At 43.5% G+C, this 23,482-nt stretch overlaps 1 protein-coding gene and 2 non-coding genes across 3 annotated transcripts; 1 reads left to right on the forward strand and 2 right to left on the reverse strand.

Moving 5' to 3' along the window:
• Window positions 1-420: 420 nt before the first annotated feature.
• Window positions 421-527, reverse strand: LOC112088658. Its single transcript, XR_002900603.1, has one exon. It is a non-coding gene; the product is annotated as a small nucleolar RNA R71 (small nucleolar RNA).
• A 5,383-nt stretch (window positions 528-5,910) lies between these two features.
• Window positions 5,911-6,918, reverse strand: LOC112088555. Its single transcript, XM_024158950.1, has 2 exons — window positions 6,774-6,918; window positions 5,911-6,368 (listed from the first exon to the last, which is right to left on the reverse strand). Exons 1-2 carry the CDS (start codon window positions 6,916-6,918, stop codon window positions 5,911-5,913), a joined length of 603 nt encoding a protein of 200 aa, XP_024014718.1.
• Window positions 6,919-7,618: 700 nt separating this feature from the next.
• On the forward strand, window positions 7,619-7,725 carry LOC112088605. Its single transcript, XR_002900551.1, has one exon. It is a non-coding gene; the product is annotated as a small nucleolar RNA R71 (small nucleolar RNA).
• Window positions 7,726-23,482: the final 15,757 nt, after the last annotated feature.

Genomic DNA, 23,482 nt, shown 5'->3' on the forward strand with positions numbered 1-23,482 from the left:
CGGGTTCATCAACAAGAACCCTTACCAAAACCACACTGGCGTCAAGAACGTCCATTGGTCTATGTAGGAGACAATGACCGAGCCAATACACACCAATACAGAGTTGGCAGTCAAGCTCCTCCAGTTCAGAACACGAATTTTGAAGTGAAAGCCTCTATGCTCAACATGGTGCAGAACTCTAAGTTCTATGGGCTGCCAAATGAGGATCCTTTGGAGCATTTGGATCACTTTGATAGAGTTTGTGATCTCACAAAGATCAGCGGTGTCTCTGAAGACAGTTTCAAGCTCAGGTTGTTCCCATTCAGTTTAGGAGACAAGGCACACCAATGGGAGAAGAACCTACCTAGCGGTTCAATACAGACTTGGGAACAATGCAAGTTAGCATTCTTGTCTAAGTTCTTCTCCACTGCTAGAACCGCCAGGCTAAGGACCAAGATTTCAAGCTTCACTCAGCATTCTAATGAGACCTTTGGAGAAGCTTGGGACAGGTTTAGGAGCTATACAACTCAATGCCCACATCATGGCTTTTCAGAAGCCTCTCTCCTTAGCACTTTGTATAGAGGAGTAGTTCCCAAGATCAGAACTCAGCTGGACACAGCATCAAATGGGAATTTCATGGCAAAAGAAATCACTGCAGCTATGGAACTTGTTGAGAACCTAGCCATGAGCCAAGACACTTATGGGGAAGACTATGACCGGTGCTATAGAGGAGAAGGTTCTAGTAAACAACAAGAGCTGGAAAAGACCCTAGAGGAGTTGAAAGTTAAGTTTGCAAAGCTGGTAAAGGTCACTCAGCAACCTATACACTATGTAGCTGAAGAGAGGAGTTGTTTTACTAATGTCAATGAACCTGGTATTGCTCAAGAGGAGTTACACTTCATTGGGAACCAGAATAAGTTTCAAGGGTACCCTCCTCAAGGCTTTGTTCAAAAGAATCAGTACCAAGGTCAACAGTCTTATCAGCCACAAGCGGTTCAGGCACAAGGGAACAGCTTCACAAACCAAGTCAGTTTTCAGCAACCAAGGTCTCCACCTCTTGGATTCGGTCAGCCACAGTTTCAGCAGGGTTCTATGCCGCAGCAAGGTCCTGATATCGGTATTGTTCTCCAACAGATCTTACAAGGACAACAAAAGCTAGATTCCAAGTGTATTGACCTGACTTCTAAGATGGAGACATTAAGCTCTGAACTTATGACTCTTAGAAAGAACAAAGGCATCTGCACTTCAGAAACTCAGGTCCCTCTTGCTGGTAAAGCTTTTCAAAACCCCAAAGATTATTGCAATGCCATCTACTCAAGTGATGATCACTCAGCTGCTGTTCAAGAGATTGAATACCTTCTTTATGGTCAAGTCTCTGATGGGTCCAGTCCTAATAAAGAGGAAGAGGACGCCATTATAGAGGACTTTATGAGCTTGTTACCTGATCTCAATGAGGACATTGCAAAAGAAGGTGGAGGGGCGGCCTGTTCAGTTTGTTATTTGCAGCATTGGAATGATTTTGTTGAGCAATGGAACAATTCAAGGGATGCTGAAGCAAGGGACCAGCCTGTTGCTCAAGTACAGTCAAGGGATGATGTCTCCAGCCTAGATTCACCAAAGATAAAGCCTACATCACTCCCAAAGCTGGGTAATCCAGGGAAATTTACAATCTCTTGCACTCTTGGGAAGTTCAGAGTTGAGAATGCCTTGTGTGATTCAGGCTCAAGTGTAAATGTGATGTCTCTTAGCATGATGGAGAGACTTGGGATCAAGAACTTAAAGGAATATCCTTCTGCCATCACTTTTGGCGATTCTTACTCAAAGAAACCTCATGGGCTGATAGAGAACTATCCTTTGAAGGTTGGTGAGTGCATAGTTCCAACTGATTTCATAGTCATGAAGATGAAAAAGACAAAGGAACTTCCACTTTTGCTTGGAACTTCATTCCTTAACACAACTGGTGCAAGGGTTGACTTTGATACTCAAAGATTGGTGCTTACAAAGGTGGATAAGGACGTTTCTTACCCTGTCAAGCCTCCCTTAGCCTAATTTTGTGGATCAGCTGCTCAAGAGATAGAAGAGCCCAAGGTGCTTGAGATGCATTATGTGGGAAGTGTTGGAGTTTTAGGAGAATCTAAATCCCTTTCAGCTGTGGAGAAAGGAGAACAAGCCCACATCAACTATGGTCATAAGGATGAGAATACAGAGCCTTTGATCAGATTAGAAGACATCTTCCTCACATGGTGTCCTACACTTAGTGAGCTAGAGATGCTCAACAGCAAAGGTGAAAGATCTGATTCAAAAGAAAAGAACCTTGAACCTGAATTTTCCTCACAAGACTTTACTCTCACCCCTTGGACATGTGAGGACGGAGCTGTAAAGTACAAGTTGGATTGCAATGGGAAATCAGAGTTATTTGCAGAGCTCAGAACCGGTCTCACAAAGGCACTCATTGACAAGGATTCTGATGGTATTCAAGAGCTGATGCAAAAAGGTCTCAAGCTTGAGTTAAAGGGAAATGGGTCTGATGGTTCTCAAAGGGAGCAGAGCTCAGCTTTCATGCTTCAGATAATTGACATGTTCAAGAGCATTAGTGCTCCTTCTCACCCAACCTAAGAAAGCTTTTACAAAGTCAAACTTAGTGACTTTAAACAAAGTGCTCTTGGGAGACACCCCAAGCTTATCCTTGTATATAGTCTTTTTAATCTTTTCTTTAGTGTTTTTAGAATGTTTTGATGGGTTTGCTAAGTGATCTCAGGTTCTAGAAAGTGTTCTTGCTCAATGGTTTGAAGGAACAAGTGCAGAGAGAAGCTTAAAGGTGGCGGCCTTATGATTCAAAGGAGCAGTGAACCTGAGACCTCGGCCTAGCACCTAAAGATGATCATTACCGAGGTCTCTTGTTTGATCTTCATGGAACCAAGTGCTGTGAGAAGCCTTGGAGAGCCAAAGCCGAGGTGATCTTGAGCTAATACCGAGGTGCCCTTGCCACTTACACAGAAACTTGTCCACCTCGGTATAGAAGCCTCGGCATGGCTAGGCAGAGGGGTCCCTGAACGAGCATGAACAAAGAGGAATGCTTGAGAGACTTGAGTCAGAGCAAAGGTTTCAAAGCACCAGCATTCTCCTCCATGTCCAATGCCTCCATTCCATCATGAACAAGTCTGGTAACTCTCCAAACTCTTTGTACATATGCATCTAGTTCTTAATTTTTCATTCTGCATTTTTCTTGCTTTTGCCTTTCCCTTCTCTCTTATGCTTTTATAACACAGGGGACTGTGTTATTCAAGTGTGGGGGAGGAGTTTAGTCTTTACTAATCATGTTTTCTTTTATCTTATTTTCCACTTTGAGTCTTGAGTCTCATGTAGTTGCATCTAATCAAAAAATTTTCACAAAAAAAAAAAAATGTTCATTCTAGTTGCATTCACATTTTTTTAGGATCGAGTCTAGTTGCATCATATAGGTTGCATCTTGCTGGGAGTAATGATAGGTTTTCTAGAGAGTACATCACTTTGAGAACTTGAACTGAATATGCTTGTGAATCTTTTTCTGTGCTTGCAAAGTCTGAAACGATTTGAATCTGAGAAGCAAGTTTGAATTGAACTCAACTCTAATTAAGTGAGAACCTTGAACTTGACTTGAAAATATCTTGTGATGCATTGTTTGAATAAGCTTGTGGATACCAACATACATACTTGAGCTAGTACCATTGTTTTTACCGCCCTTTTTCCTTAGCTCAAGTAGCTGAATCCACATCATGGATCAGTTCCCTCACCTTGAACCCATCCCTCTTTCAAGCCAATGTTTGTGTGTGAATTGAAAGGCCACCTTGGATCAAACTTAGTAGAAAGTGTTAGGTTTAGAGCGACAAGGGCAGGTCTCATTGAGTGTTGTGTTCCAATATTGAGGAACTGAGAGTGTTGGCGAGGAATAAGTGTGGGGGAAAAGACTTGTTGGTGAGTGGAAAAAGGTGAGATGAGTGGAAAAGAGAAAGTGGAAATAGCTAGGGGAATGAAAGAAAAAAAAAATGAGTCTTGGAGTTTTGAGTTAAAGAAAGTGAGCTCTGGTGTCTTGAAAAGAAAGAGTCTAGCCCCTAAGTAAAAGAAAAAGAAAAGAAGCCAAAGAGCTCAAATGTTTTGAAAAGAAAGAAAAAGAGGCTAGAGGTTGCAAAAGAGAAAAAGAGCTGTGTAAAGTTTGAACTCCAAGACTTGAGAGTGAAAATGAAAAGTAAGTCCCCTAGTGAAGAGGAGAATGAGTGTGAAAAGTGAGGTTCTTGAGAGAGTGAGCAAGTGAGAAAGCTTTGAGTAGAGTGTGGGGTGTGATGAGTCTTTGCCCTTGTATGCATAGGTTGCTTTTTACCTTTAGCATTCTGCCAAAGTTTGATCATTCATAGAGATATCCATTTGCTGCATTAAACCCGCTTGAACACTGATGAGATCATTTTAATCTCATAGCCTCTCCCTAGCCAAGCCAGCTTGTTTAAACATTGCATCATTTGATTCACTTGATAAAAGCTTAATGAATTTAAAAGAGTTGAGAGAGAGGAGAACTTGTGGAGATTTCTTGTTGAGTTGATATATATCTGAGTATGGCTTTGCATTGCATAACTGAGCATGAACTTGAATTCTCATTGTGATCACTTCTCTCTAAAAGGAAATATGAACTCCCAATGCATTCAACATCTCTCTCTCATTTGTTCTTTTTGCTTGAGGACAAGCAAAGGATAAGTGTGGGGGAGTTGATATATTCATAAATTGCATCATTTAGTGTACATATTTTAGTCCAAATCATGTCTTATCTCATGCATTTTAGGTCTTTAGGCATTGTTTTAGGACTTAGGAGATTACATTAGGTCCAAGAGAGTTTTGCATGTTTTGGAGTGTTAAACAGGTGCTTTTGGAGCCAATTTGGAGTGGAGGATGTGATTCAGATGAAGAAATGGAGTTGGAATGATCAAAAATGGTGAAAAGTAGCAATTTTGGGTTTCTCGGCAAAATGCTGTACTGAAGGTCGAAGATCCTCGGCCAAAATCCTTCCCGCGGGTAGCTTTCTCGGCCAAAAACACGTGCCGCGGTCAAGTCTCTCGGCCAAAAATCCTGAGTGCAGATACATCTCCGAAATCGCGTCACCGGAAGATTTTGCCGGCCGATTCAGCTGTCGGAGTCTTCATAAAAGTTGGAGATAATTGAGTCAAGAGTTCAGAACAGTTGGAAACAAATCATTTGGACCACGGAGCCGAAAGATATGGTAATCGGAAGACAGACCTCTCTCGCATCCATTCCGGAGCAATCCGATACTCCTGAATGATCGCCTGTCCGGGGAACCTTCCGGTCCGATTCAGTTGTCGGAGGCTTCATCAAAGTTGGAGACGATTCGATCATGGTTCCATAGTAAGTGGAATAATAGAATTCGGACGTGTGAGCAGCTCGTCGGAAGAAACCCCTGTCTCGCTGCCGTCTTGGACCGACCCGATGAGCTCCGAAGAATGCGAAGAACGGCGCATTTCCAGGCAGATTCGGTTTCCGAGGCCTTCATAAGAATCAGAGATATTTGATTCCTCTTTTTATAACGTGCAAGATTATTCAATTCGGAGCTATGAGCAGGAAGATACGGTCTCCGGAATGGACACCTGTCTAGACGCCTCTCGCTGATCCTGTAAATGCACTGCGAAGATGAGCCCTCCAGGAATCCTTCCACTTCCCAAGCGCCGATAGTTTCTTCACCAAAGATTGAGTTGAATGAGTTATCTTCAAAGATAGCCATGGTCTCCATGTTCTTTTGTTAAAGCTATCTGAAGATGATCTTCTGTGTTTAACTCCTCTAAAAGCTCTGATCTTCTGTGTTTAACTCCTCTAAAAGCTCATCAGAAAGCTCATCCATTATCTCAACATAGAAGCATTGCCCTTCTATTTTTGGCTTCTTCATCATTGCATTCACATTAAACTTATCCTCTCAGACCCAAGCTGAAGCTCTATTATGCCACCTCTCACATCAATTATTGCTCCTGCTGTGGCTAAGAATGGTCTGCCCAAAATAAGAGGATCAACTGGTTCCTCATCCATCTCTAGCACAATAAAGTCAGTAGGAACCTCAAAACCACCTATCTTGACAGGCAGATCTTCCAACATCCCAACAGGTAACCTAACTGATCTGTCTACAAGGACAAGAGAGATCCTAGCTGGTTTAAACACTCTAAAGCCAAGCTTCTTCGCTATGGAGAATGGCATTAAGCTGACAGATGCTCCCAGATCACAAAGGCATCCAGAAAATAGCAGAGGCCCTATGGCATAAGGGAGTGTGAAGCTCCCTGGATCAGTTAACTTTCTTGGGATTGCCTTTCTCTGAATGATGGCACTGCATTCATGACTCAATACCACCATACCCTGAAGCTCTTTAGTCTTGTTCAGAATAGCATCTTTTAAAAACTTACCCATCTTTGGCATCATTAGAAATGCATCAATGAGAGGCATTGTGAGTGATGTCTCATTGAGAGCCTTCTCAAATACATCTCTTGCCTTGTCTACAAGCTGCTTCTTAAATCTCCCTGGAAATGGGAGCTTGGGTTGGTATGGAGGTGGTGGAACATATAGCTTCTCTGGTTCAGGTTTGTTTTCCACCTCTTTGCCCTTTTCTTTCCTTGATCTTTCAGCAACTTGATCATCTTTTAAGGCTGTCTCCCCCTCTGTTTGATCATTGTCCTCAATGATCACATTGTTGTGCTCAATACCAGGTAGCTCCTTGCCACTTCTCAGTGTAATGGCTTTAGCATATTCCTTGGGGTTGGGTTCAGGCTTACCAGGTAGTTGGCCTTGGTTTCTTGAGCTAGATGCCTGATTCTGCTTCAATTCCTTGATGTCCTGCTGCATAGATGCATACTGACTTGCAAACACCTGTTGACTCTGTAGCAGCTGTTGTAGAATCCCAACCATGTCTGACCCCATCTGTGGCTGCTGTTGAACTGGTGCTGTCTGGAACTGTTGCTGAACCGGCGCCTGCTGATGGAACTGTGGTGGTCCAAACCCTGGTGGTGCCTTTGGCTGCTGCTGTGAACTGAAACCAGAACCCTGAAATAGTTGTTGTTGCTGACTGAAACCCTGATTCTGAGCAAACTGATTCTTTGGTTGAAAAGACCTTTGAAAGTTGTTCTTGGGAACAAAGTTCTGTGGAGCTTGAGAGGTAGGGTAGACTTGGTCTTGTGGGTTTGCTACATTGGAATTCCTGTAAGAGAGGTTCTGATTGGCATTGCCATACTGATATCTTTGGAACCTCTGATTCCCAATATAGTTTAGCTCCTCCTGAGTAAGACCCTCTTCACTGATGTTCTCAAAGCATTGAGAAGGTTCCTCATACTCTCCTACAAAGTGCATTGGCTTTTGAGTGGCCAATAACACCTTGTCCAGCTTGCTTTCAAGTGTTTTAAAGTCCTTCTCATACCTTTGATCCCTGCTTGAACTCTCACTCCTATTGGCTCTATCAAAGTCTTCTCCATATGTATCATTGCTCATTGCTAAGTTCTCAACCAGCTCTAAGGCAGCATGAATCTCCTTTCCCAGAAAGTTTCCATTGGAGGCAGTATCTAGCTGGTTTCTAATCTTGGGAAGGGCTCCTCTATCAAGTGTGCTGAGAGGAGAAGCTTCACTAAACCCATGGTGTGGGCATTGGTTGGTGTTGCTCCTGAATCTCTCATATGCTTCACCAAAACTCTCATTGCTGTGTTGAGTGAAACTAGAGATTTGGTTTCTCAGTTTAGCTGTTCTGGAGGTGGGGAAGAACTTAGATAGAAATGCCTGCTTGCATTGCTCCCAGGTTTGAATGGAGCCTCTTGGGAGGTTCTTCTCCCATGAGCTTTGTCACCAAGACTGAAGGGGAATAATCTGAGCTTGAAACTGTCTTCAGAAACTCCATTTATCTTTGTCAGGTCACACACTTTATCAAATTGATCCAAGTGTTCCAAGGGATCTTCCATTGCCAATCCATGGAACTTTGAGTTTTGGACCATATTCAGTAAAGATGCCTTGACTTCAAAATTGTTGTTATGCACAGGTGGTGCTTGAATTCCAGCTCCATACTGATGAGCATTGGCCCTGTCATTTTCTCCAACATAGACCTGTGGCTGCTCATATCTCTTTTGCTGGTGTTGGAATGGCTGCTCATAAGCTTGCTGTTGATGCTCTGTTTCTGCTGAACATAACCCTGATGTAACCCTTGACCAGCTCCATTACCAGCTGCATTACCAATTCCATTACCCTGCTGCACCTGAGCCTGTTGCTCCTGAGCCGGTTGCTCAATATCAACTACATGCTGTCTTTGATCTTTCATATCACCCTAATCAGTCTGACTTTTCTGGTGTTGGAAGGGCTGTTGGTGGTGCACCTGTTGTCTTTGCTGTACACTGGCCTGATGCCTCTGCTGATGAGCTGGAGCTTGTCCCAGGTGGACATAAGCTTGCTGTTGATGCTCATGTTCCTGCTGAACGTAACCCTGATGTAACCCTTGACCAGCTCGATTACCAGCTGCATTACCAATTCCATTACCCTGCTGCACCTGAGCCTGTTGCTCCTGAGCCGGTTGCTCAATGTTAACTACATGCTGTCTTTGATCTTCCATATCACCCTGATCATTCTGTCTTCCACGCCTATCCCTTCTCCTTCTTGGAACCAAAATATTTATGTTGTCGTTTAAGGGGAAAGGTGGACCACAAATTCTTGATCTGGACCTGGTGTTCATGCACCTGAAACTCACAACCAGAACTTGAAAGAAATTAGAAAACACAAAAGAAAATGCTTGATCTCAAGAAATGACACAATCTTAATGCTATCACACTTTGGCAACGGCGCCAATTGATAACTTAGAGTTTTCAAGGCTCTAAATGAGGGGTTATCAATCCCTTTTGTCACTTTGCAGTACAAAGGGTATCAATCCATCATGTGTAGACACTAAGATGCAGTATCAGTTCTTAATTCAAGCCAAATGAGTGAGGTTTTGATGTTACTTCCACTAAACAAACTTAAAACAAGAACTAAAGCTAATGATCAACTTAAACAAACAAATGACAAGATGAGATGATATGAAATGATGGAAGCATGAGATTCTAGACATGATAGTTGGCTAGGGTGCTTTGATACAAAATGAGGAATGCTAATAACAATGATGAGACATGATTCAAGTGATTTGGAACTCTAATCTAGATTAATCCTCTCATGAAGGCATTAACCTCTACACTAATCCATTTTCAAACCAAATCATCATTTGTGAAATATGAATCAATGAGCATTAAGAAACAGTTCTAAAAGATCATTCAAGCATATAACAAAACATTATCATGCAGCAAATGCTTAAATCTCTAATACAACTCTTTCAGGAATTTCATCAAACACTTCTGGTGCATGAAATTCCCAGAATCTAGATCACAAGTGATGTGCAAGGATCTAGCCTAGATAACAGCTGTTTAGAGAAATGAATCAATGAATCTAGCCCTAAGCACTCCTAATCTAACACCTTAGCACCCTAACCTATACATCTAGAACCTCATTAAGCTAAACTACTCACTAATCATACTATTCTCTCTTAAACCTTTGCAAGTTGAGAAGATTGGCATGATTAATGATGAGAAATGGAGATGGAGAAGATAGATGATGATGGGTTTGCAGCTTTAGACACAGAAATCTCTCAATCTCTCTGATTAAAACTCACAAAGGGGTGGAAAATGAAGATGGAGATGATGGATAATGATAGATATCAGCTTTAAACCCTAATTACTCTCTTGATTCAACCCAGAAAATGAAGATCTCTCTTACAAAGTTCAGGTTTTTCACCAAAGAGGCAAAGAAAACAAAGAGAATCAAGCTTAAGTCTGCTGGATAATGCTAAAACATATATATAGTTAGGGTTTCTTGGTGGGCCAACCTAGAACAAACTAGGTCTTGGTCCCAAAAAGGCCCATAAAAATGTTCTGGATCGAGGTTGTATCGACTGACTTTCAGTCGGTGCTTTTGGTCAGTGTGGCGTTAAGAATCTCTTAAACAGAATCTAGACCAGAACTTCACTCGGTGTTTTGCTCGGTGCCGCGTAAAGAGTAGCTTCATGGGACGGACACCGACTGACTTTTACTCGGTGTGGCTCCTCTGCATTCATTTGGCAAATTTGAACTCCAAGGATCAGCAAAAGTCAGGTTTTGTTTGCATTCATACCGACTGAGTTTCACTTGGTGCCACTGGTCGGTATGAATACAAATCCCCTGCACCAAATGGTTCATAACTCCTTGCTCGCTAGTCCGAACCTCAATCTTTCAACTCTATGAGCCATATGACGTCTTTAGCTACAGGTTTGGTGAAGGGCTCGAGATCAGGTGACGTCGGAAAAGGCTTCGTTCCGCCAGTTCTTTGATGCGCGTTGCTTTGGTCTTTTATCGGCCCCGAGACATGCACTGCTTCCGATCGCCGTAACGTTTAGCTCACATTTCCAAATAGGACGATCTCAAATGTTCAGGAAACTAGACTCGACCCTCTTGATTCTTGATGAAGACTCCGGAAGCTGAATCACAGTGCAAGTCATCTGTCTCACGCGATCAAAGTAAAGGTATCGTTGGCTCCAAAGAATTTTTCCGGGTTGTTGCACACAGGTGAGAGTCTTTCCATGATCCCAGCTCCAAGTTGATCCCAAAAGTCTCCAAATGACCTGTAAACACTCCAAAAATGCAGGACTCTCTAGGACCTAATGCAAAGTCCTAAACAAAGCTAGAACCAAAGACAAACTCTAATAAAACTAGCTAAATGTATGCATGAGACTCAATATTTGGACAAAAATGCAATCCTAAACATGACAAATTATGAATATATCAGGAGACAAGTGGGTCGATACGAGCTTCAAGAGTTGCGATACATGTTAAGTGTTTCTACGGGCCTCGGTGTCATTATGATGTGGACATCGACCCTAAGACCTTACCGGAGCTAATGCCATCAATCCAAGACGGGGCCATGACACGCTCCAAGATTAAACAACTCAGAAATAGATACAAGAAGGCTTTGCACATCTTTATCAACTCACTAGAACCGGACGACCCGTTGCTCCAAAGAATCCGAGCAGAATTTCATTTTCAGGCTTAAAACTTGAAGAACTAAAAGATGATTCAAAAATAGCCGATTTGCAAGAAACTTTGGCCGAGACGCGAGAGATTTTAGCCGAGAAATCAGTACCACCTCGGCCAGACCAATTTAGCGACGGAAAGTGTCGTACTGAACCTGACATCGCTCGACCAAAATCACCAGCTGAATCTAATGGACGAGACAGAAACAAGTTTGCCCGAGCGGATAACGAGATTGCCGAGACCATGCAAGGTTTAGCCGATAATTCAACGACACCCGGGCTAGAGCCACCAAACGACATGGAAACCTCCAACAAAGGTAAGATCTCTCGTCCAAGTCCATATTCTGAAGCTAACGAACGTGGAATCTTGCCACACCAACGAGCAGATTTGGAGCTGCTTCACAACACACCACCCGGACCCGAGAAAGGCCAAGAAGACCAAGAAACTAGGACGGAGCATCAAAAAGCTTGGGGACTTGAAGACAAGGACTTGGCTGCATTGGAGAAGAATTTAGAAGACTTAACAAGAAGGTTCCAATTCAGAGACGTCACAGCTTCAAGCTCGGCCACCACAACCACACAAGCGGCCAATCGGAACCCTTCACACCAAGGTAAGCTTTTCAATTATTATATCGTTCTTGCAGGTGATCTCCGCCCTCACAACGGCTAAGTACAACATCAAAACGACGTCAGTAGTTTAGTTTAAAGAGTCTTAAGCAAACTTTCCATTTTTATAATAAATGAAACGATGAGTTTATGTTTTCGTAGACTAGGGTTGTTTCTTGTTATTTCCTTTCAAAGTCCTGTCGTTTTGAGTCTTTTTCTTTACTTTGAGTCGAACCCTAGAATGTTCAAGCTGACGGACTATTTATAAAGTCCCACACGCAGCTTTGTAGTCACCAACCTTTTTCCCATCATCAATAAAAGAACGAACTTTCTTCTAAGTTTATCGAGAAGCGGCTTCTCATCTTGTTCATTGCTTTCTTGTGAGATTCAAGCAACGTGAGCTCCTGCACCGTATCAGAGAATCATCATCCCTCTGTGTCATGTATTCACTCCGCCAACACACCATCTCTAGATCCCACACGAGAGGGCGACCGCCTGCGTGTCAGATCCCCATCTATCGATCTTTCACCGAGCCAAAGAGAGGGTGACCGCCTGCTTTGCCTCTCCACCACCTTGTTACCCGTGAGAACCCCCTGGTTCTTACATCAACTGGTATCAGAGCCGAAAGTTCTGCTTTCGGTTTTCTTACTCCTATTCTTTTAACTTAATTTGTGTTTCCGCATTCGTAGGTTGTTAGATCAGTTAGTCACCTAGTAAGAAAAGCAAAAAAAAAAAAGTAGCTAGGGTATTAGTTTCTTGTGTTGTCTCTTGTTGCCTAAAGAAAATTTTAAAAAATTTTTTGTTGAAGTCCTCTTATTTCATACCATTTCGTAACGTTGCATTTTGTTTACATTAAAATAGAAAATTAAAAAAAAAATTTCAGTTAGAATCTTAGTTATCCCTTGCGTTCAATTTTCATTCTACCTTTGGTATTTTAACGAGTTGTTGTTTTTGTGAGATTACAAGAAACCATGGGAGATACTCCGAGAACGCCGCACCTACTCATACCAATGTACAACAACACAACGAGCTCATGGCCATGTTAGCCACCATGAGAGAAGAATTGAGGGATACGCGTGAACGTGTCGCAAGACTCGAGCCACCAGCTCACCAAGCACCGAATCATGTATTGCCTCAAGCTCAGAGGAACGTGCGTAATCTGGCCGAAGAGATTCCCCCTGATTCCGATTCGGACGGTATGCCTGAACTGGAGGAGGATCTTCCACCTGACCCCATGCGTAGGCGACAACCGAGAAGACAAGATCCGTTGCTACGCAACAGGCCGCATGAACGAGAACCGAGAGAAGTTAATCATGATATAAAACTAACGCCTCCAACTTTTGCAGGGAAATCCAATCCCGAGGTTTACTTGGACTGGGAACGGCGGTTAAAATACATCTTTGATTGCTATGGCTATAGTGAGAACAAGAAATTGGCCTTAGCCGCGGCTCAACTCACCGATAATGCTTTAGCCTGGTGGGATCGCACCGTAGCTGAGAGGAGACACCAAGTCTTTGGACCGATACAAACTTGGCACGACATGAAGTACCTCTTACGCCTCACGTATGTTCCGGAACACTATCACCGTGACTTACAGAAGCGTTTTCGTAAGCTAACTCGGGGAACAAGGAGCGTGGAAGAGTACTTTGAGGAGTTTGAGAAACTGATGAACTCCCTAGAGCTTGAAGAGACCGAAGAGGCTTTAATCGCTCAGTTTGTGGACGGCCTCCAAGAGAGAATAGCCCGCAAAGTGGAGAGGGTCAAGTATAGTGGCCTCCACGAATTATTGCACCTTTCAGTTTAGGTGGAACAACAAATCAAACGCAAAGCCTTGCTAACAAATCGCAACCGAGGGAGCCAGCCGTGGCAAGCTAGCTCTAGCCGAACCATTGACAAGGGCAAGGCCGTAGAAGTGGATTCACGACTCAAGTCAAAACCCACCGAGGAACCAAAAGCCAATCGACCGGAACCAGGTAAGTTTCAAAACACTAGTCAAGCTCGAACACGTGATATAACTTGTTTCAAGTGTCAGGGACGAGGACACTATGCGCGAGACTGTCCTAATCAAAGGGTAATGATCATCACTCCGAGTGGAGGATATGAATCTCAAGACGAGCCCGAAGAAGAGCCAGAGGGCAATGAAGAGGATGTGGAATATCCTGATACTGGTGAATATCTCTTAGTGACTAGAAGAGTCATGAGTGTGCAAGTTCAGCCCGAGGATCAGATCCAACGACAGAATTTGTTTCACACACGATGCACCATTAACAACAAGGTATGTAATCTTGTTATCGATGGAGGTTCATGTACTAACGTGGCAAGCAAGTTTATGGTAGATAGGTTAGGGCTGGTGAAGATCAAGCACCCGAGGCCTTACAAACTACAGTGGCTTGACGATGCCACCGAGCTCAAAGTAACCGAACAAGTTACGGTTCCTTTTAGTGTGGACAAGTACAAAGACGAGGTGCTTTGTGATGTGGTACCAATGCAAGCCGGACATCTTTTATTGGGTAGGCCATGGCAGTTTGACAAGGCCACCTTGCATAATGGCTGCACCAACTTTTACAGCTTTACACATCTTGGCCGCAAATACAATCTAGCACCACTCAGCCCCACCGAGGTTCATGAGCTCCAAAGCCGAATGCAACAAGAGGCTAAGTCTTCTAAATCAGCATTATATATATCTACTGGTGAATTAAACCGAGTTTGGAGTGCCAATGCCACTATGTTATTAATGCTTTTCAAAGAATGTCTTAGTGCAGGTCTAAAGGAATTTGAACTTCCACCCGAGGTAAAAGCTTTAATTAAACGATTTGAAGATGTCTTTCCTGAGGAGATTCCACCAGGGTTACCACCTCTACGAGGAATAGAACATCAAATAGACCTTGTTCCAGGCCAGCCACTACCAAATAAAGCAGCTTATCGAATGAACCCGGAGGAAAGTAAAGAATTAGAAAGACAATTGCGTGATTTGATGGCAAGGGCTACATCAGAGAGAGTCTCAGCCCCTGTGCTGTACCCGTGCTCCTAGTACCTAAGAAGGATGGTACATGGAGTATGTGTGTAGATTGTCGGGCTATAAACAACGTCACCATCAAATATAGGCATCATATTCCGCGTTTAGACGACATGTTGGATGAACTTAGTGGCTCCACTATCTTCTCTAAAGTGGACTTGAAGAGTGGGTATCATCAGGTCAGAATACGTGAAGGAGATGAATGGAAAACGGCCTTCAAGACCAAGCAAGGCTTGTACGAGTGGCTAGTCATGCCTTTTGGTTTAACTAACGCCCCTAGTACCTTCATGAGACTAATGAACCAGGTTCTTCGAGAGTATATAAGTAAATTTGTGGTAGTTTATTTTGACGACATACTTATATATAGTAAGAACCTACATGACCATCTCACGCACCTTGAACTAGTGCTCAAATCACTTTGCAAGGAAGGCCTTTATGCTAACCTTAAGAAGTGCTCATTCTATACTAATCAACTCGTGTTCTTAAGATTTGTTGTGAGTGAACAGGGCTTACAGGTGGATGAAGAGAAGATCAAGGCTATACAAGAGTGGCCTACCCCTACCACCATCGGTCATGTACGGAGCTTTCATGGGCTAGCCAGTTTTTACCGGCAATTTGTGAAAGATTTTAGCACCGTGGCCGCCCCACTCACAGCTGTCATCAAGAAAAACGTTCCGTTTAAGTGGGGAGCAGCTCAAGACGAATCGTTTCAAGCCTTGAAGGAAAGGCTCAACCAAGCACCCATTCTTGCTTTACCAAACTTTGACGAGATGTTCGAAGTAGAATGTGATGCCTCCGGATTAGGGATCGGAGCTGTGCTGCACCAGAAGAAGAGGCCGGTGGCGTATTTCAGTGAGAAACTCCATGGGGCCACCCTCAATTACCCAACCTACGATAAGGAGCTATATGCGCTGGTTAGAGCATTGGAGACGTGGCAACATTATTTGTTGTCCAAGGAATTCATTGTACATACCGACCACGAGACATTGAAGCATTTGCGTGGCCAAACCTCGCTTAAAAGAAGACATGCTAAGTGGTTTGAGTTCATAGAAACCTTCCCCTATGTAATCAAGTACAAAAAGGGCAAAGAAAACGTGGTAGCTGACGCTTTTTCAAGACGCCATACGCTTATAGCGACCATGGAGGCCAAGGTTTTGGGTTTTGAACACCTCAAAGCGCTATACAAAGATGATCTTGAACTTGGTGAAACATATAACGATTGCTGCAATGGCCCCACAGGTTCTTTCTATATACATGATGGTTTTCTTTTTAAAGATAAACGCTTGTGTATACCGCAGGGATCAATGAGGGAACTAGTGCTTAGTGAAGCTCACGGTGGAGGTTTAATGGGACACTTTTGGGTGGATAAAATTCTGGCTGTCATGATGGACCATTTCTATTGGCCACACATGAAAAGGGACGTGGAACGGTTCTGTTCAAGATGTATCCAATGCCACAAAGCCAAATCCAGGTCACATCCTCACGGTTTATACATGCCTCTGCCTATACCTAACGCCCATTGGGTAGATATTTCGATGAATTTTGTCTTAGGTTTACCCAAGATCAGGCACAAGGACTCCATCTTCGTTGTTGTTTACTGGTTCTCTAAAATGGCCCATTTTATATCGTGTGAAAAGACAAACGACGCTACACAAATAGCCAATTTGTTCTTCAAAGAGGTCGTGCGTCTACATGGGATCCCGAGAACAATCATTTCGGACAGAGATACCAAGTTTCTCAGCCATTTTTGGCGTACCTTGTGGAAAAAGTTAGGCACCAAGCTCCTTTTCTCCATAACTTGCCACCCGCAGACCGATGGTCAAACAGAAGTGGTAAACCGAACCTTATCTACGTTACTTAGGGCTGCACTTGGTAAAAATATGAGTACATGGCTCGATTGCATTCCTTTTGTAGAATTTGCTTATAACCGTGCAAGACACTCGGCTACAAAGCTATCTCCATTCGAGATAGTTTATGGTACTAACCCTCTTTCTCCAGTGGATTTTAGACCTATAGCACAGGTAGACCAAGCCAATCTAGATGGATTGAGACGAGGAGAGCTATTCAAAAAGCTATATGAGACAGCGAAGACCAACATAGAAAAGAATACCGAGGTCTACAAAAAGGCCGCAGACAAAGGCCGAAAGGACGTCTCATTTGAGCCAGGAGATTGGGTCTGGTTACACATGATGACAAAAAGGTTTCCTGGTCGGCGTGCATCCAAACTCTCACTGTGAGGCGACGGCCCATTCAAAGTTTTGAGCAAGATCAACGATAACGCTTACTGATTGGAACTTCCAGGTGAGTATAACATTTCACACACTTTCAACGTAGCTGACTTATCTTATTTTGATGCAGGTGAAGAAGTTTTGGGGTCAAAACCTTTAGAAGAGGGAGGGAATGATGTGGACATCAACCCTAAGACCTTACCGGAGCTAATGCCATCAGTCCAAGACGGGGCCATGACACGCTCCAAGATTAAACAACTCAGAAATAGATACAAGAGGGCTTTGCACATCTTTATCAACTCACTAGAACCGGACGACCCGTTGTTGCCCGACCTGAATGTCATATACGGCTTAAATGAGCTTTGCGGCCAAACCGGGGCCAAATACTTGGGATCCAGGAATGACCCATCAGACGAGCGAGGCTCTCAGGCCAAAATGGTTATCTCTCGACCAATTTTTGATTTAAATGCTAACAATCCGAGCAGAATTTCATTTTCAGGCTTAAAACTTGAAGAACTAAAGGATGATTCAAAAAATAGCCGATACGCGAGAAATTTTGGCCGAGACGCGAGAGATTTTAGCCGAGAAATCAGTACCACCTCGGCCAGACCAATTTAGCGATGGAATGTGTTGTACTGAAGCTGACATCGCTCGACCAAAATCACCAGCTGAATCAAATGGACGAGACAGAAACAAGTTTTCCCGAGCGGATAACGAGATTGTCGAGACCATGCAAGGTTTAGCCGATAATTTAACGACACCCGGGCTAGAGCCACCAAACGACATGGAAACCTCCAACAAAGGTAAGATATCTCGTCCAAGTCCATATTCTGAAGCTAACGAACGTGGAATCTTGCCCCACCAACGAGCAGATTTGGAGCTGCTTCACAACACACCACCCGGACCCGAGAGAGGCGAAGAAGACCAAGAAACTAGGACGGATCATCAAAAAGCTTGGGGACTTGAAGACAAGGACTTGGCTGCATTGGAGAAGCATTTAGAAGACTTTACAAGAAGGTTCCAAGTCAGAGACGTCACAGCTTCAAGCTCGGCCACCACAACCACACAAGCGGCCAACCGGAACCCTTCACACCAAGGTAAGCTTTTCAATTATTATATCGTTCTTGCAGGTGATCTCAGCCCTCACAACGGCTAAGTACAACATCAAAACAACGTCAGTAGTTTAGTTTAAAGAGTCTTAAGCAAACTTTCCATTTTTATAATAAATGAAACGATGAGTTTATGTTTTCGTAGACTAGGGTTGTTTCTTGTTATTTCCTTTCAAAGTCCTGTCGTTTTGAGTCTTTTTCTTTACTTTGAGTCGAACCCTAGAAGGTTCAAGCTGACGGACTATTTATAAAGTCCCACACGCAGCTTTGTAGTCACCAACCTTTTTCCCATCTTCAATAAAAGAACGAACTTTCTTCTAAGTTTATCGAGAAGCGGCTTCTCATCTTGTTCATTGCTTTCTTGTGAGATTCAAGCAAGCGCGAGCTCCTGCACCGTATCAGAGAATCATCATCCATCTGTGTCGTGTATTCACTCTGCCAACACACCATCTCTAGATCCCACACGAGAGGGCGACCGCCTGCGTGACAGATCCCCATCTATCGATCATTCACCGAGCCAAAGAGAGGGCCACCACCTTGTTACCCGTGAGAACCCCCTGGTTCGTACATCACATTACCTCAATATTGCCTAAGCCGAGGCCCGTTCCCTGAAGCTTTTTGGTCCAGACCTCGTGCTAACTCCTCGGTGTATCAAGACCGAGGCATGCGTGCTGAAGAAGCGAAGCTGAAAACAACTAAGTGTTTAACCTAAACTTCGGTCTCAAGACCCCGGCGTTGCATGTCGGACCTCATCTGCCTTGATCCCTCAACTACCAAGCCCCTCGGCATTGCATGCCGAGGTCCCTTGTCACGAACCCAGATTCAAGAACTTGTTGATTTAAAGAGTGCACGTGAAGATGGATCAAAGGCTAGGGTTCATGCATGTTCTTGACGTGTTCTTCATGGGATCTTCACTCCAATCTTTTCTCACGTGCACCCCTCGACATCAAGACCCCGGCTTCACCTTCTCACACACCGAGGTGCTCACCCAACGACCCAAGAAGATTTTTTCAGTACCTGGTTTGTCCCGGGCTGACCCGCAACACTTAGCTCCCCTATATATAGTTTTTAGGACTAAAACCCTACTTATCTTATCTCTTATCTGTTTTTAGCTTTGAGAACTTGCCTCTTTTTGTGAAACTTGGTTCTTTAATCAGATATCTCGTTTTCTCGTGCAGATCTTGTTCTACTTATCTTATCATGATTAACACACCATTTCCTTTGCAAGAGGTGGTGTTAATCATGATTAGAAGCAGAGATGAGATGATTAGATGATAAGAAACAGCTTTAAGATGATTAAATCCGCTAGATATCTCTTGATCAAACTCGTTTTTACACTAAGAAGCAGAGAGAAAACAAAAAGAAAACAGATTAGAAGATAAGGTAAAACATAACTAGGGTTTTAGACTCCGACAGCTGAATCGGCCGGCATGATCTTCCGGTGACGCGATTTCGGAGATGTATCTGCACCCGGGATTTTTGGCCGAGAGACTTGACCGCGGTACATGTTTTTGGCCGAGAAAGCTACCCGCGGGAAGGATTTTGGCCGAGGATCTTCGACCTTCAGTACAGCATTTTGCCGAGAAACCCAAAATTGCTCCTTTTCACCATTTTTGATCATTCCAACTCCATTTCTTCATCTGAATCACATCCTCCACTCCAAATTGGCTCCAAAAGCACCTGTTTAACACTCCAAAACATGCAAAACTCTCTTGGACATAATGTAATCTCCTAAGTCCTAAAACAATGCCTAAAGACCTAAAATGCATGAGATAAGACATGATTTGGACTAAAATATGTACACTAAATGATGCAATTTATGAATATATCAGAGACATCACAGCTTCAAGCTCGGCCACCACAACCACACAAGCGGCCAACCGGAACCCTTCACACCAAGGTAAGCTTTTCAATTATTATATCGTTCTTGCAGGTGATCTCAGCCCTCACAACGGCTAAGTACAACATCAAAACAACGTCAGTAGTTTAGTTTAAAGAGTCTTAAGCAAACTTTCCATTTTTATAATAAATGAAACGATGAGTTTATGTTTTCGTAGACTAGGGTTGTTTCTTGTTATTTCCTTTCAAAGTCCTGTCGTTTTGAGTCTTTTTCTTTTCTTTGAGTCGAACCCTAGAAGGTTCAAGCTGACGGACTATTTATAAAGTCCCACACGCAGCTTTGTAGTCACCAACCTTTTTCCCATCATCAATAAAAGAACGAACTTTCTTCTAAGTTTATCGAGAAGCGGCTTCTCATCTTGTTCATTGCTTTCTTGTGAGATTCAAGCAAGCACGAGCTCCTGCACCGTATCAGAGAATCATCATCCCTCGACATTGCATATATTCATTCAAGCTCACCTTTTTATCTTGTCTTAAACAATTTGGGATTTGTTGTTATTGTTGTCTTCGTATGCACAGCTCGTTATATATGATTTGCTTGAACCGTCAAGTTCGGTCTTTACTCTGAAAGTTTGAATCTAAACTGGTTTCTCCCTGACTCTTTTTAGGCTGCTAACTACCTGAATATCAAGGGACTGTTGGACTTGACCTGCCAGATTGTGGCTGATATGATTAAAGGAAAAATGCAGGAAGAAATCCGCAAGACTTTCAATATCAAGAACGATTTCACGCCATAGGAAGAAGAAGAGGTTCGCCGTGAGAATCAGTGGGCGTTTGAATGATTATTTAAGTAGAAGTCGCCATGCGTTGTGTCTCCCTGTTTGATCTTTCTTATTTGACTATATATCTGTTCTTTGTTCTATTTTGTTCTGATAAATATTGCTTCAGATGTTGTGCTATGAATGTTAAAGTAATACTTAGCTACCAAATATATTGAAGTTGTTACTCATAAGAGAACTGGTTTTCTGTTAAATTTTCAGTCATTCGGATAGGTTTTGATTTGTCTCAGTATTACGAATCAACTGAGAAAATAAGCACAGGTGATTGATTAATTCGTCTGTGTGAGTCGAAACTCGCACAATCAAAATTTGTTAAGGAAAAAAGAGGGATCTAAAGCTTCTAAGTGAAAATCTCAAGTACAAAGATCGAAAAGTAGTTTTATTGCTTAGGGTTTATGTGATTGCGTAAAAGTTACATAATGAGCGAATTACATCGACTATTTATACTAAATCTACAAACCGCCTAGCCAAGATTCTCTCCCGAGATTCTCGGAATTTTTCCTTTTCTCTTGTGTGGCTAGCGACTTCGATCCTTCTTAGGGTAAATTCCTCTTGGGCTCGTTTACTGGATCTTCGTGGTTACCTGGCTTGGCCTGTTAATGCTTTCGACCCTTCGGCTCGGCCCATTTTCCTTCTTTTTTGGCCCAATCCACTCCTCATTTCCGGGTGATTTCTTGGCTCAGGTATGTCGGAGACCTTCCGGACCGGGACCACCTCGGTTCGGTTCTTCGCCTTCCTTGGTTTGGCTCGGTTAAATCGAGCCTTTGATTTGGCTCGATTCGGCCGAACCAGCACTTGGTTCGGCTCAGTTCGCGACCATGCCCGGTTCGGCTCGGTTTGCGATGGTGTCCGGTTCAACTCGGTTTTATTGTGTCGATTGCGTTTTGGTTCGCTTCTTCCTTCAGTAAATAGTAAAATCGAGCTTTCCGAAACCTAATCTCGACACTTAGTCTTTTTTAGGCAGTTAGGCTCGTGAGGGTGAAAACCGACCCCAACAGTTTGCCTCCCAGCTCGTCAGTTTCGTATACGAAGATGTCGAGATTAACGAAGCCGAGGTTAACTGTTGGATCATACGAGAAATCCCCTTGTCGAGGTTTTGGGCTCGGCTCGATTTTTGTTTTGTTGTTACGATTTGTTTTGAGCTGTGCCGAGCCAAAAGAGCGCTTGACGAGCTGAGACAAAATTCTGCTTCCGTCTTTGCCGAGCCGAAGCGAAGGGAGCTTAAATGGATCGAGTTGCCGAAGTGAGATGACGTGTGATGTCGCAAATGTCACCGAGCTGAAGCGAAGAAACAATGCGTCGAATGTCGCCGAGCCGAAGTGAAGGAACAAAGCAGCGAATGTCACCAAGCTAATTTTTGCCGAGGTGAAAATGGAATTCGGTTAAAGTTGCCGAGCCGATTAGTTTTGCCGAGACGAGAATAAAATTCGGCTCGTCTCATTGAGATGTAAGCTCGGCTCGGTGGACTTTTGTCGCTGAATAACATTACGACTTGTTTTGTCGAGATTCTTTTCTTTTTTGTTACGGACACGCAAGTTGACGAATTTTGTCAAAAGGAGGATCTTCATAGCGAAATTCCGAACCGCTTTTACATACGATTATACAGAGCTTGGGCTCTTGTTTCGAAAGAAATACCCCTTTTTTTTTTTTTAAGGGCTCGGGCTTGGGCTTTTGTTTCCAAGCCCATTATTTGTCGCGGGACCCACACCCAGACTTCTATATATAGGCGAGCTCCCCTCTTCATTTTTCACAATCTCTTCACTTCTCCAAAACCTCATAAGGTACTCTCTCTTCTCTCTCTCTTTCCTCTTTCTTGATTTTTTTTTTTTAGCTCTCTTTCTCTCTCTTTTTTTTTGAGCCGCCACCCCACCTAGGGTTTTATTTGGGGTGCGGCGAGTTTTTTGATGTTTCCGATTGGTTTGCCGATCTCCCGATCCATCGTTAAATTTCCCGATACTCCTCCGATAATTTTCTGTTCTTTCTCCCACCAATCTTCCATAACCCGAGATGTCGGAACATAGCGAGCCGAGATCTCCTGCCGATTCTGCGAGTTCCGTTTCACGCCAAGATTCGTCGGATCTTGGACCGAGTCTGCTTTTGGGTTCAGTTTCCCGAGATGCTGAATCGATGATCTTCTCTGATAGCATAAAACACAAGCCCGAGGATTACGATTTCGATCCTGTCGCGACAAGACGGTAACTTGAAACCGTGATGGCAAAGTTTGGTGTAGGCCCCTCGAAGCCTCGAAGCTCCCGAAAGGTTAAAAAGAAGAAACTGGATCCGCTTGGTTCGTCTCTTTCGACCGAGGAATCGTTTCAGAAGCTAAGGCAGCTTTGCGGGATTACCGAGGCGGTCGAATTCGTTGCGCCCGAACCCTTCGATCATGCCAATGAGCCCCTGCCGAACCATTTCACAGCCTACGAGTGTTTTTTCGTGTTATGTTATCTGTGGTTCCCTCTACCCGAGCCGATTTTGCGATATCTTTGGCTGCATGGGATCTCGTTGGGGCAGATCATGCCACAGGGTCTTCGGCATATGATCAGTATTTTGGTTTGAGGCTACGAATGCGGTATCGACATCGGGGTTAACCATTTTTGTAATTTTTTGGAGATCCGACGATCTTCGAAACCGGGAAGATATTACATCTCGAACAAGAGATCTTGGAGAATAATCGGGGGATTTCCAAGCAAAGATAATTCTTGGGACGATTATTTTTTCTACGTTCATGTGGGTGAGCCTTCTGTCGGGAATGACTTCCTTAATTTAATCAAGACGGATTGGGG

This window comes from Eutrema salsugineum, unplaced genomic scaffold, assembly GCF_000478725.1.
Source record: "Eutrema salsugineum unplaced genomic scaffold, Eutsalg1_0 scaffold_14, whole genome shotgun sequence".
Taxonomy (NCBI): Eukaryota; Viridiplantae; Streptophyta; class Magnoliopsida; order Brassicales; family Brassicaceae; genus Eutrema; species Eutrema salsugineum.

Bases quoted from the DNA above. Each gene is read 5' to 3' on its own strand.
- LOC112088555 (XM_024158950.1), bottom strand. From the start codon at position 6,918: ATGGGGTCAGACATGGTTGGGATTCTACAACAGCTGCTACAGAGTCAA. The intron at 6,369-6,773 runs GTAAGCCTGAAC...ACAAGACTAAAG, and splicing joins AAACCAAGGCCAACTACCTG to AGCTTCAGGGTATGGTGGTA.